The sequence below is a fragment of the Danio rerio genome, chromosome 19, assembly GCF_049306965.1.
Source record: "Danio rerio strain Tuebingen ecotype United States chromosome 19, GRCz12tu, whole genome shotgun sequence".
Lineage (NCBI taxonomy): Eukaryota > Metazoa > Chordata > Actinopteri > Cypriniformes > Danionidae > Danio > Danio rerio.
Genome location: NC_133194.1, coordinates 42,927,719 through 42,943,424, shown reverse-complemented (window position 1 = coordinate 42,943,424; position 15,706 = coordinate 42,927,719). Strand labels below are relative to the sequence as shown.

The following is a 15,706-nucleotide window of genomic DNA, read 5'->3' as shown; positions in this document are numbered from 1 at the left end:
AAACTGAAAGCGAGACGTGACTTTTAAGGGGCTGTTTCATATGGATTTATTAATCATTCTTACTGTTCAGTGAACGCAAACTGCCGTAGTTTATTAAAGACGCCAAACCCCTCACTGCACGACAGCTGCGCGGCTTCAGCAAACCTCCTCATTCCTGCAGCACGAGGGCTTTATGATTGTTTATTAGCGCCAAAAGTGGCGGATCTGTTCGACGAAATATCTGACTGCGTGTCACCGCATCCCTAAGGACTGTTTGGCGAAATATTTGACTGCATGTCACTGCATATCAAACGACTGACACGATATAACTAGAGAAATCTCCACTGTGCTGCTGAGTGAGAGAGCGCTTCTCACTGAACAGCGCAGCAGCGATGACGTAAGCGTGCCGAGGCCCGTTTGTGGTGTGAGCGTGGGCCGTCGGGGAGACGGGAGGGGGGACAAGCGTGCTTTGGCCCGGTTCGAGGCAGCTGTACCTAGTGTGAGTACAGCCTTACTCCACTACTTTCCTTCAACATGTAGTCACTACTTTATTTCTTTTTTTGTGTACATGCAGTAGATTGGCCAAGTAATAAAATCAGTCCTGTGATTCCTGTCCAATCGAATCGCACATAGAAAAGTAAATCGCATCATACTGAATAACCTCAAGACATGAGCGCATTATAAATGCAGCAAACTGTTTGGAAGCATTAAAAGTGTCCAAGAAGATGTGCAGAAATTTTTCAATAAATGACCCAGAGACTGTTTAGACCAGGGGTGGGCAATCTCGGTCCTGGAGGGTCGGTGTCCTGCACAGTTTAGCTCCAACCCTATTTAAACAGACCTCCCTATAGAGTTCAAGTGATCTTGAAGACACTGATTAGTTTGTTCAGGTGTGTTTGACTAGTGTTGGAACAAAACTCTGCAGGGACACCGGCCCTCGAGGATCAAGTTTGCCCATCCCTGGTTTAGACTGTATGGTACTGATGAGAAGATGGCGGATGTTTACTGTATAATGAGTCAAACTGCCAAATGGCCTTAAACAATCAATAAATGCACTACAGAATGTTACGTTTACACACATACTAACAAACATTTTGCATGTAAATGCATCAGCTTTTACAGTATATTACACACTAATCGAGTACTTTTAAAAGGGCTACTTTTTATTCATACTTTAAGTAATATTAACAACAGGTACATTTACTCGCACTACATTTTTGAGCAAGTAATGGTACTTCTACTCGAGTATGATTTTCCTGTACTCTTCCCACCACTGAAAGTGACCAAATCAAACTTTTGAGTTTACATTTCACACTTTGCCATTGCAACTAACAAACTCGCTAGAGTCAGAAAACAAATCTAATTGCGAAAATTACATTTTATACACCATCTTTAATCTTCAATGACTCAGACTAGTACTTAAGCAACAATTAAGATGCAGAACATTCTTCTCAGGTGAGATGCTCATGCTCTCCCTTTCACTTTCAACCCACTCGTTTAGAAGAAAATTGCCATTATTGTGTTTTTAAACCTTCAAAGGCAGAGTCAGTCGCGAACAGTTAAATAACACAAAAGCGGTTCTATTTCCTAACAGCGAAAGGGGGAGAAAAAGATCTCGCCTAAAGCAGTGTCATGCCAAAACAAGTATGGCTGAAAAACGCTAGAACACATTCTGCCATCCCTTGGGCTACTTGTTAGTCTGAATGAATTAGTGGCTTTTTTTTGTAACAAGACAGACATTATGCTGGAGTGAGTGGGCACAAACGTGGTGCACACCAGGCCAGTACATGCAGTGGAGTCACGCTCTGTGCCAGCGTCTCCATCACATTCCTCCTGTGCCACCTCTGGAATGCATCTGTGTCTCCATCTGTGGAAACTGAGGGGCTGGAAAACCCGTGATCGAGAGAGTGCATGATAGAAACGTGGGAAAAGATGGTGCAAAATGATTATCATTTTATGCTTATGGTCAAGTAAGGTTATACAATATGTTCAGTAAAACCAACATGAAACATCAAGTTCTCTAAATTAGTCACTATATGTTGTTAAACCGATTCTGAATAATCACATTCAGATCATCAAAAATTAGCAGTTTTCCTTGTTTTGAGTTTCCCCATTTACTTATGATTTTGAATTGCATTACGGCAGCCAAACACCAGGCCGGTACTGGGGTTTCCCAAACAACAACGTAACTCGCGGCATAGTACGATGCATTGTTTGGGAAAAAACGATGAGGTGACGAGTGTTTCCCAAAACCTGTAGTTTCTCTGTTGCAGATCCATCATTTGAATCACGTTAGTTATAACATAAAATGCCTATAATGATGATCTAAACAGAGTGAGTAACAACTTCTTAAAAGAAAAATCCCATAATTTATTTGTGCAAATTATATTATTTTACACACACATGAATTTAAAAAAAATCTAATATTAGTTTTGGTAAAAACATGCACTCGTTTTCCATATTAATTGAAATATATGTAAATGGCACATACAGGGCCTGTTATTCCTTTACAAATATTATAGAGAACATGACATATTCTATTCTAAAACATAAAATCACTTTCAAAAGCTAACACGTATTGTAATATCAGATATAAATCATATAAATAAATGAAAGTAATAAGACAATTTAATAAGAAATGAAATTTAATATTTATTATTTTTTAGAAAAGCATACTCTAATATTAATGGCGATGATGACCATCATTATTGTTATTATTATTAAGTAGGATATTGTATATTTATTTTAAATCTTTTGAAGTCTACTTTTACAATTTGACACATGCATACCACTGCAGAAATGTTCTAACCAGCAGGCTCATGTCTTATACAGCGGGCTACATTTCTTAATAAATAACCTACTATTAAATAAAAGCATTAACATATGCATTAACATATTTTTGTTTTCACAAGTAAATAATGTATAAATATTAAAATATTTATAGATTTAATAAAAAAAAAATCTTGCATTGGAAAGGAAAAATCGAATTATGTAAAGCATCGTCAATGCACCATAATGCACTAAGATATTGAATTGAAACGAATCGATGGCATAATAATAGTAGCTGAACCGTGAGACCAGTGTAGATTCACACCCCTTATATATATATATATATATATATATATATATATATATATATATACACACACACACACACACACACACACACATACACATACACACACACACACACACACACACACACACACACACACACACACACACACACACACACACACACACACACACACACACACACACACACACACACAAACACACACACACACACATATACATACATACAGTGGAATTCAGAATTATTAGCCCGCCTTTGATTTTTTTTTCTTTTTTTTTCTTTTTTAAATATTTCCCAAATGAGGTTTACAGGGCAAGGAAATTTTCACAGTGTGTCTGATAATATTTTTTTCTGCATAAAGTTTTATTTGTTTTATTTCAGCTAGAATAAAAACAGTTTTTTATTCCTTTTAAAACCCATTTTAAGGTCAATATTATTAGCCCCCTTAAGTTATAATATTTTGGATAGTCTACAGAACAAACCACTGTTATACAAGGACTTGGCAAAGATAAAATAAAGCAGTTATTAGAATTAAAACTATTATGATTAGAGATGTGTTAAAAAATCTTCACTCCCTTAAACAGAAATTGGACACGCACACACACACGTACACGCACACGCACACGCACACACACACGCACACACACACGCACACACACACGCACACACACGCACACACACACGCACACACACACGCACACACACACGCACACACACACACACACACACAGCTTTTAGTCTGTGAGGTACAAAATAGATGCTAATACTTCAAAAAAATCATGTATTAACCTTGAAAAAATAATAAAATACAGTAATTTACAGCTTGTTTTCTTATTGGACAAAATAAGACTCCATGTGTATCTGTTGGAGCAGCTTTAGGTTGTGAGAGTTTAAACAGGGATCTGAAAGCCAGTTGCATGTTGACTCTTCACACAATATTTTCAAGCCTTCAGTAAAGCGGAAAGTCAAAAGTACCTTCTGTCATTCAGAAACAAACCGTACTTCCAACATAATGTTAACATTATTTAATGCACTGTGAGCTGACATGAACTAACAATGAACAACAGTATTTTCATTAACGTTAACTAACACGAACAAATACTGTCATAAATGTATTGTTCATGGTTTGCTCATGTTAGTAAATGTATTAACACGACCTCAACGTCATGAATTGTGAGCATCAATGCAGCAAAGATCTTTGTTTCCCATATAGACACAAGATCACGCTTATGTACTTTTACCTTTACTGGCGACCTTGACATGGCTAATTCAACTTCAGTCTTTAAACATTTTCAGAAAATGGCTAAAGTGTTTGTTTGTTTTTTTTGTCAAGACTTAATTTACAATTTTTATTTATACTGCATTTTTATTCATATACTGTATTCTATGGCATATCTTTTGTGAACAGTGTTTTATAATGAAATTATTCATTTATTTCATTTTTAATTTCCAATGTTGATTTGATTTATTTAAAATTGGCAGGAATTACCTTCCATAGTATTCTCCTTTATTCTATAAAACCTATTTCAGTGTAATGTGTTTGTCCAACGGGTAGATATCATATCACTTACATATTATTGTTCTTTTGATTGCTTCTGCAGTCTGAATGGTCAGTTTAGTCTGTATGTTTGTCATGATGACAGTAAATAATATTTTACTTGATATTTTTCAGGACACTTCTATACAGCTTAAAGTGACATTTAAATGCTTAACTAGGTTAATTAGGTTAACTAGGCAGGTTAGGGTTATTAGGCAAGTTATTGTATAACAGTGGTTTGTTCTGTAGACTATCGAAATAAAAATTAGCTTAAAGGGGCTAATAATTTGGTCCCAAAAATGGTTTTTAAAAAATTAATAACTGCTTTTATTCTAGCTGAAATAAAACAAATAAGACTTTCTCAAGAAGAAAAAAATATTATCAGACATACTGTGAACATTTCATTGCTCTGTTAAACATCATTTAGGAAATATTTAAAAATGAAAATAAAAATCAAAAGGCGGCTAATAAATCTGAATTCAACTGTAAGTATATATTAGCCCCTGAATTATTAGCACCCACCACCGGTTTATTTTTGTCCCCAATTTCTGTTTAACGGAGAGAAGATTTTTCTAAACCCATTTCTAAAGATTAAAGTTAATAACTCATTTCTAATAACTGATTTATTTTATCTTTGCCATGATGACAGTAAATAATATTTGACTAGATATTTTTCAAGACACTTCTATACAGCTTAAAGTGACATTTAAAAGCTTAACTGGGTTAATTAGGTTAACTAGGCAGGTTAGAGTAATTAGGCAAGTTATTGTATAACGATGATTTGTTCTGTAGACTATTGAAAAAAAATAAAGGCTAAAGGAGATAATAATTTTGACCTTAAAATGGGTTTTAAAAAATTAATAACTGCATTTATTCTTGCCAAAATGAAACAAATAAGACTTTCTCCAGAAGAAAAAATATTATCAGACATACTGTGTATATATATATATATATATATATATATATATATATATATATATATATATATATATATATATATATATATATATATATATAAATATATAAATATATATATATATATATATGCAAGTAGTATAAAATGTATAAGTAATTTTGCACTCAAAGGCCTAAATTACACATTCCTTTCCAAGAAAACGCCATTTCATTAACAGTTAAATTTAACAAAGCCAAACAATATGTTTCTGGCAGACGCTGTTGTACATCTTTATAACTCTCAGGTGAATGAAAAAAACCTCCATTACTGGAGTTGGCCCATACTGAGCGGTGCACTTCTCAGACATCAGAGGAGAAACCTAGTCCCAGGTGCCCTTTAATCTGCAACAGGTGGCCTTTTAAAAAGCCTCTTAATCACCTGCAGGAGGAGAAAAGGTGTGCTGGTAGCAGCCCTGAAAACCCCCCTTTTACCCTCCACCCTCGGGCATCATGGAGTTGCGCCAGGAGTCTGAAAAAAAGTGGCGTTTTTATGGAGCATGGCTTTAGCGAGTGGAAACCAAACACTTGAATGCGCCTAACTGCTGTTTTTAGGGTTTCTATAGTAATTAAGAAATCGCAAAGCCTGTATTTAAGCACAAAACTCAGCATAACTTTCCTATCTCCACTATGGGATTATTGTATTAGAAGTGAGTCAGCTAATGTTTATCCAAAGCAAACAGCATCAATGGTTGGTTTAGGAAGGGGTGGACAGGTGGGTTCGTCACAATGTGAAACGCAGGATGTGTGTCAAAGTGTCCACGCTTGTGCGTCGGCGCTTTCCATTACTGCTCTCCCTGTTCGTCCGATTATACACTTGTTATGGCGCGTCGGGAGAGGAAAACAGCGGCCCACGCAATTCCCCACAGCCCGCAAGAGGAGGGGACGTTTATTCAGCATTATCGGTGGGCAGGAATGAAGCCTGTCAACAATGCTCTTACATCTGTCACGCACAAACTGAAGCAAGACAAAATGTTCATCTGTAAATTAGCATTTGTTAAGTATTTTGTGATTTATGTTTTTATTTTTCACTGTTTATTTATGGTTTTGAATTGCATTATGGAACTTTGATCTTTCCTCCACAGGTTTTTAACCTTGAAAAGTTTGAAAAAGTGACTTTTATTTACATTTGTATTAGTTTAAAGTGATATATTGTCTGTGTTGGTGTTGTGTAGTACGTTGCAAAAACCTTGTAGTAAACTCCAGTAGATTTTCTGTTATTTTACAGACTTATTTCTAGGGGTGTAACGATACACTCAGCTCACGATACAATGTGTATCACGATATAATGTTCACGATTCGATATGTATCACCATATTTGGAATAAAAATTGAAAATTAAACTAAAATGTAAATTTTATTTAAAAAAATTTAATAACCAAGTAAACAATTTTTTATGTATTTCTTTTGTTTCAACTTGTTAAACTGAACCTTCTTTAAGAAAATAAATTAAACAGGCCTGTCTCTGGAAAATAAAACAATAAAAAAATTTCTTATAAAATATTATTGAAATGACAGAGACAAAATTAAGGATCAATTTAAGTAAAGGTGCAAAAAAATAGCTTTTTATTCAATTGAATTTAACAGTAAGAGGCTTAAGGCTTTACTTGGTCACTTGCATTTTTTGTGTGTGCAAAAAAAATCCACATTTCCAGGTAATCAGCAGTTCTATAAGACAATCCTGAACTCATGTGTATCTGTCTGAGAGGTTTTTATGGATGGCTGCCTTCATGTTGGGCATGATGAGTGACAGGGTGGCCGTCTTTTCATTACACAGGACAGTCGTGGCTCTTTTCAGCAGTTAAGGCAGGTTTACTATTTCTTCGGCGTCGCTGATGTCGGCGCTATCAAGTGTATCATGTTGACGTGCATTTTTATGTACCTCTGTACTCAAAAGGGTTAATGCTCGTCGTAATCATAACTCTAAAATGCGATATGATTGTTTAAATAATGTGCACGTTTTCTTTTTCGGCAATCTGAACTCACGTGCGACAGCAGGTGGAACGTAGCTCACGTGCAAACAGCTCAACTAATAAGAGAAAACGGACGTCATATCGTAATCAAATCGTCATAACGTTACGATGCATATTGTGACATTTTTGCATCGCAATAAATCGTACAACGATAAATCGTTACACCCCTACTTATTTCTATAATTTCTTATACATGATTTCAACTACTAAAATGTCAATAAAAGTCACTTTGTTAAACTGTAGTTCAATTTTCGACATTAAAATTTGATAGAGCAGAGAGATCAACATCCCATAATGTAATTCACAAACATAAATAAATGGAAAAATCTTGTGAATCTCAAAATATGGAAACTGTTAATTGACAGATATCTTTTTACAGTGTAGGACTGAATCTGATTTTGTTTCCTTCACAATTGACTGGGTCTATAGTAACTCAATATAGACTTAAAACTAAATAAAATTGTCTTTTGGTAAATTTAATAATTAATACTAAGCAAATGTGCAATAGATATATCTGACAAGTTCTAATAATTTAAACTTCAATAATTATTTTATCATGACTTCATGATGACCAACATGGGACTTTCACATATTTGAATTGATAACCATTCAATCATAACCACAGCTCCACATAACGCATTTGCTTATTAGGATCTCATCTGTATTTTTACTTAAGAAACGACAAATGTGAAACTCGATTCATCTTTTTGTTGAACACATTAAATGAATCTTAATCTTTTTCCTTTTTAGAACTTAAAAAAAAACCCAATCGTAAAAATATTTAATGTACAACTGGCTGGTGAAGTACAGTAAAAGCCACAAAGAAAGAACCGTTGAACCATTAAATCCTGCTGTCAGTGGATTGAGCAGCTTTAATAAACGTGCCAGTGTTTAGTTGAGCAGTTGGAAAGATTCGTTAAACCACACACAGATGAACGGATCACTCCAGGTCTGCGGTGCCTGTCACATCTACAGTGACAGTTTTCTCTTTTTCATGTCTGATTAAAAAACCTCAACCTCCTGTAACCTCCAGTGTGGTCAGATGTGTGGTCCTACAACATGAAACATTTTTTTTTTTTGACTGCAAAATTATTTTTTACATGCAAAAAAAAAAAAAGTGTTTTTTACCTTTTAGATTTATTTTTTCATTATAATGCTGTAAAAACAAAACCAGGATTTAAAATATAAAATATAGATTTATAAAACCGTGAGGGGGAAAAACATAAGCTTTTTAGGTTAATCTTAATATTTAAAGATTTTAAACAATGACAATAATATTAATAGTAGTTTATTAATAGTAATAATGAGGATGATGATAAACATAATAATAAAAATGATGATAATAAAAATATAGATAATGATGATAATAATAATAATTATTTTACTATTAGTAAAATAATGATATTAGAAATGGGGAGAAAATGATCACATTTTAAAATGACTGAATTTAAAATTGTTTACTGAATTATTTAGTGGCACTTAATAGATAAAAATATTATTTGAAGTTATTTAAAATGTAAACTAAGTGTGTGTGTGTGTGTGTGTGTGTGTGTGTGTGTGTGTGTGTGTGTGTGTGTGTGTGTGCGCGCAGAAGTTATTTAAAGATTTGACAGAAATCATATTTTTTGTGCATGACTCAGATCATCAAGTCATGTATGAGACTAATTTGTCCCCAGAATAGTTTGCTTGAATTTTCCAGTTAACTAGTCACAGTTATTAGTGAATAAGTTTAAACAGTAATTCTTACCGCCGTCTGAACATCTCAGCAAAGATGCAGCCGACGCTCCACAGATCCACAGGAGTAGCATAGCTGGACTGAAGCAGCACCTCTGGGGCTCGATACCATAATGTCACAACCTGGACACACACAAATATAATCTTTTAAATCGGTAGCCTCAGATCTCTTTATTTACATTGTCTTACAGATCACCTATAGATTGTCTATGTAATCAGTGACAATCTTTTATCAGGGATTAGACAATGCTCCTTTTAAAAAATACAATAGAATACAAAATTAAAATATATGATTACAAAAAAATTATATTGTTGCATAAAGCGGTGTAAGAATAAAATCTGATTTAAATATTTCAAAAAATTAATGTTATAATAATTAATTATAAAAATACTTGCTACTATGTCATATGTATTTTATTTTTGAATAATCAAAATTAAGACAAATCTTTGAAACATCTTCATTTAAAAAATAAAAACTAATGAAAACTAAATTTATACATTTAGTTTATAAATAATAATAAAAACAAGATTTTTATATAAAATTACAAAACTAGAATATTGTTGCATAAAGTGATCTAGTAATAAAAATTCAAATAAATGTACATAAATATTTTTAAATAAATAATTAAATAAATAATTATTCATTGTAATTAATAAATAATTCATATAAAAATAATTGCTACAATGTACTATGTATTTAGTTTTGAATAACCCCAATTAAGACAAATCTTTGAAACACCTACATTAAAAAAAATAAAAACTACATTTAAAAATTTTATAAATAATATTAATAATAATAATAATAATATTTTTATACATAATAACAAAACTAGAATATTGTTACATAAAGTGATGTAGGAATAAAATCTAAAATAAATGTATATAAAGTAATGTTTTAATAAATAAATAATTATTTGTATTAATAAATAAGAAATATTAAAAAAAGTTGCTACTATGTACTATGTATTTAGTTTTGAATAATCGAAATTAAGACAAATCTTTAAAACACCAGCATTTAAAAAATAAAAAATAAATTTAAATGTTTATAAATAATAATAATAATAATAATAATAATAACCTAAATAAACTAAATTTGTTTTAAAATACTTCTGTATATTTATACATTTGGATTAGATTTAAAAAAAATTCTCAAACTTGACACCGTAATACACAAATAAAAAATATTACTTCATAAGTTCCTAAAATGATTATTTTTTCTGCAAATTTATTGCCAATTTAAGACCTAAGGTTCAAGCAAGAATTCAAGCATCAGCAGTTGCGCAAAACCAGACCAAGCCTCTAGAAAAGAAAATGGTCCAATTTGTAATTCCTCCTCCACAAAGCTGAGTCTTGCTGATTCAGCTAATAATGACTAGGCACTGACCGGTATAATATTCTGACGGTATGATAACCTTGAATATAAATATCACGGTATTGAGATTATTGCTCTTAAATATATGTATTTTTTAAATGTCTGGGTAAAAAACAAAACATTTTTCCCCTTTGTACACAATATACATTTAATTTGAGAAACATTTAAAATATTTAAGAGCAGTAAACACGTCAGGCTAAATAATTCAAATGAATTATTGACTTCTGCTGTCTTCATTTGCTTTAAAAACACAGATTTTTTTAAAATCCTAAAAAAAAACCTGTCCTAAAAACGAAATAAAAAAATAAATAAATAAAAAAACGTTCTCATACCTTAAGAACGGTATAGCATAAAATTTTGACGGCTTTAAAACCTTGATTTTTCCAAACCGCAGTATACCTTGAACACGGTTATTGTCCCATGTCTACAGCATACTGGACCCTGACGAGGAAGCTCCAACATTTTGGGTCGCAGCACTAGCAATACTGGAAACACGAAATGCAGGAAATACCAAGATAGTTACATGAACTATGGTTTTATTCCTTTCCTCAAAGCAAAGAGTCCCTGACCCAGCCACAGTGTCTTATCTGCACCAAAGTTCTTGCTAACGAATGCATCAGGCCGCCCAAATGAATAAGACATTAAGACATAGCTTGTTATCATGATCTTATTTTACATTCTAATACCAACACCCAGCTTCTACCTTACCAACAATTAATAAGCAGCAAATGAGCAGTTTATTAAGAAAAAAAATCTTAGTTAACTGTTTGTCAATAACATGAATTATACATGAAAATAGTGTGACCAATTGTTTTTGTATTCTACGATTGTATTATAATTCCCAGCTGTCAATGCACACACACATACCCAAATGTATGTGTTTGTTCGTTTAGACTTTATTAATACCAAAGGGAAATTAAAGAAATTTAATAAGAATAATTAATAATAATAATAATAATAAATTATAAAGTTAATAATAATGATAAAATTACATCCATACTGCACACCTTAGTTTCAAGCAACAAGTATACACTAATCCATATCTACAGTATCAATGCCGTTACAACTCTACATAACTCATGATGACATCGATTATACAATCTGATCAACGTTGGTAAAAATGACTTCCTTTATCATTCCCTAAAACACCGGAGGCTAAATTAATCTTGAGCTATAAGGATGATTATTCAGTATATACCGTCTCTCTACCTCCAAACTGAGCTCTTTGACCGGTCATATGCTTCTCCGGGCAGCAGGAGACCAGTCAGACTCAGTATGCAGGATAAGAGTTACAGTAGGGAGAGTCTCCAGACAAAACTCAGTGACCCTGCTCAGGGGTGGACGCTTTCCAGGTGCTTTCCCTTCGCAGCGCAGCCTCGCTCTCCCTCCCAGCAGGCTCCAGGCCCAGAAACCCCCAGGCTTATCAGCCAAAATCACTCAGGCCTGTATTTGTAAGCAAAGCCTGGAGCGAATATCAGTGACTCATATCCCAAAATGCGCAGAGAGCTCCAGGGTTCGCCAGAAGAATTAAAAAAAAATGGTCATCTATGGTCATCAGTACAGCCAAATCAAAAAGATAGTTTATTATAGATCTTATTTTAAATTATTAGCCCCCCCCCCCTGTATATTTTCTCCCCCAATTTCAGTTTAATGAAAAGCAGATGAACACATTTCTAAACATAATAGCTTTAATAACTGATTTCTTTAAACATATTTGACTAGATATTTTTCAAGATACTAGTATTCAGCTTAAAAAAAAATTGTGAGATCGTGTGCATTGTTCCTACACAAGTACTTGCCAAGTTTTTAAAACAATTTGGCAGCGAAGTGAGTGTGCTTATGATCATGACAGTTAACTAGAATAATATGATAACAAATGGCAGCTTGCAATCTCAAGCAACATAACTGACTGTTATTGTAATTACTGGAAGAGAATGATAACGGAAAAGGCTGCACCTGCTGCTATATTTAAAATTAAGGTGAATTTTAGCACCTGTATTATCATGCTGATTAATATCAATACTTTAAACCCCTGTAATGTATTTTGATATCAAAGATGCACATAAAACATTTTACAAAAAAACTATAGTTTTCAGCTAGAGACCACAACCTATCTACCTACCAACCTTCCTACCAACCAACCTACCTACTTAACAACCTTACTACCAACCAACCTTCCTACCATCCAATCTACCCAACAACTTTTCTACCAACCAATCCACCTACTTAACAAATTTACTACCAACCAACCTACTTACCTAACAACCTTCCTACCAACCTTTATACCAACCAACCAACCTTCCTACCAAACCACCAATGAACATAACAACATTTCTACCAACCAACCTACCTAACAACCTACTAACCTTCCAACCAACCAACCTACCTACCTGACAACACTACTACCAACCAACCTACCCACCTAACAACTTTACTACCAAGCCACCAATGAACATAACAACATTTCTACCAACCAACCTACAGTCCCTAACAACCTACTAACCTTCCAACCAACCAATCTACCCAACAACCTTCCTACCAACCAACCTACTTACCTAACAACCTTCCTACCAACCTATCAACCTTCATACCAACCCACCAATGAACATAACAACCTTTCTACCAACCAACCTACCTAACAACCTACTAACCTTCCAACCAACCAACCTACCTACCTAACAACACTACTACCAACCAACCTACCCATCTAACAACTTTACTACCATGCCACCAATGAACATAACAACATTTCTACCAACCAACCTACAGTACCTAACAACCTACTAACCTTCCAACCAACCAATCTACCTAACAACCTTCCTACCAACCAACCTACTTACCTAACAACCTTCCTACCAACCTATCAACCTTCATACCAACCCACTAATGAACATAACATTTCTACCAACCAACCTACCTAACAACCTAAAAACCTTCCTACCAACCAACCAACCTAACAACATTCCTACCAACCAACCAACCTACCTAACAACCTTCCTACCAACCAACCTACTTACCTAACAACCCTCCTACCAACCTACCCACCTTCCTACCAACCCACCAATGAACATAACAACATTTCTACCAACCAACCTACCTAACAACCTACTAACCTTCCAACCTACCTACCAACCAACCTTCCATCCTAACAACCTTACTACCAACCAACCAGCCAACCAATCTACCTACCTACCTACATACATACATACGGCTATTTAATAACATAACCACTTTTCAGGTCTAAACAGACTCAAATGCTAAAAGTATACAGGTTTTGAATGTGTTGGTAAAGTGCCGCTTTATGCAGCTACAATAGATTCTTTTTATGTTACTTAATAAAATATACAAGTGCCATTATGTACACACTAAAACACTGTCACCCTTTTTTGCAGAAACTAAAACTGTCAGTTTTAACATAGAATTTAACTTAAACATATTTAAATTATTAAGCCTAAACCTGGATTACAACGCTTTTAGTATAATATCTTAAATCTTTAAGCTATGCTCAAGCTATTTCTGGGGAAAAATGGCCAACAACTGTGATGATAGCAAGTTAATTTCCCTTTTTCCATTCCAAATAATTTGAATATAACGCAAATTGGTCTGAATCAATGTGTACATTTTTTGGGATTGTTGCAGCAAGTGACTCATTCACACTATATTGGTCACAGCTTTAAAAACGTTCACGTTTTTCTCATGTATAACAGCCTATTTATAGTGAGGGGACCGCATGTGCTAAGATGACGCTTTTTCAGCTTAAGTCTTCCTGGTTTAGTGGAAATGGAGGGGAAGTTGAAGATGAAATAAAAAGGATGAAGCATTTTGGCCTCTTTGTTGCCATGTGACCAGAACAGAAGCACACAACAAACTCTCAAACGAGTTCCTCTGGTGAATTTCACCTCATTTGGTGAGCACTTCTTTATTTAAATGACTTTCAGAGCACCAGATCACATGCATGCTGACCCATTTGAGTCAAACGCAAGTTTGTTTATTAGTGTTAAGACGCAACAACACTATGATAAAGGGAGTATAATGTTTAGGTTGATTCATTTGAATGTCGTCTTCAATATAAAGGACTATCCAAAATAAAGCAGGTCTGAGTTAAACCGTTTCAAAAGATAAGTCTGCAGGCCCAACCAGACTCTCTCATCTTCAATACAAACACTCAAGCCCAGCTGAGTTTGTTAAGAGGAAAGAAACAAACTCTAAACAGTTTCCTATCTCAACCATGCGCAACCATGTAAAAAAAAAATAAAAAATGGAGTACACATTCTCTTGACTTCTAGGAAGAACCGCATACCACATGCCATAAAACCCTACACATATACATCACACGCATCTTTGTAGCAGTCTGCAACTTCCTTAGAACAAAGTTAAGATCCGATGCACTGATTAAACCCTCGAAAGTACAAGACGAACCAACAGATAAATAAACTGTTGCATGCATGAGAAAACTCATTGAACTAGAAATGCCAGAATGCACGCAAGTGTTACAGCTTTCTTCAACGTTTTCTGTTTTGGGTGATACTAGCGGATAGCAACAGCCACTGACATTTACCCACAGAGTTCCTCTGTCAAACTGCACTGTTTGCATCACGACACCGATGCCAGCGCACAATACAGTGAACTCACGTCACTTGAGCTCACTTCAAACGCAGTATAGAAAAGTGCGGTGGCATCCCATGACCTCAAAGAACAGGAGTTTCTGACGTAAACTGACCAGGACTTGGAGAAAAGGAGGAGTTTTATTGTTAACATCAATTGTTACTTTTATGATTATATTATTTATTTTCATTTAGGTTTTTAGAAAATTGCATACAAGAAAGAAAGTAAGTTATATATGCTAAGGGGAGTTTTAAGTGCAAGATTGACCCATGATGGAACTATATGGTTTTTAGACTAAGTTCCTTTATTATCTGTAATTTACAGTGAAGCATGTACTATTTTTATTAAAACTAAATATTTCTTAACTGCTTAAGTGTCACCCAAAATTGTGTGTCCACATTTGAAAATTATAGGTGATATATAACTTGTCAAAATAAGTTTTAGACCAGTTTTAAAAAATAAAATAAGAATCAACCATCC

The 15,706-nt window shown here is 34.1% G+C and overlaps 1 protein-coding gene across 4 annotated transcripts in view; it reads right to left on the bottom strand.

Moving 5' to 3' along the window:
• The window catches only part of cdk6 (cyclin dependent kinase 6), a 79,843-nt gene that overhangs the window by 13,987 nt on the left and 50,150 nt on the right, over positions 1–15,706 (bottom strand). For 2 of the 4 annotated variants that reach the window (XM_073930412.1, XM_005159695.6), the window contains exon 5: positions 9,263–9,372. In XM_073930412.1, the coding sequence (XP_073786513.1) occupies positions 9,263–9,372 (110 nt within the window). Of the gene's footprint in view, positions 1–3,341; positions 3,787–9,126; positions 9,374–15,706 lie in introns of those variants that run through there. The other 2 variants (XR_012394449.1, NM_001144053.1) reach the window with 2 other exon arrangements.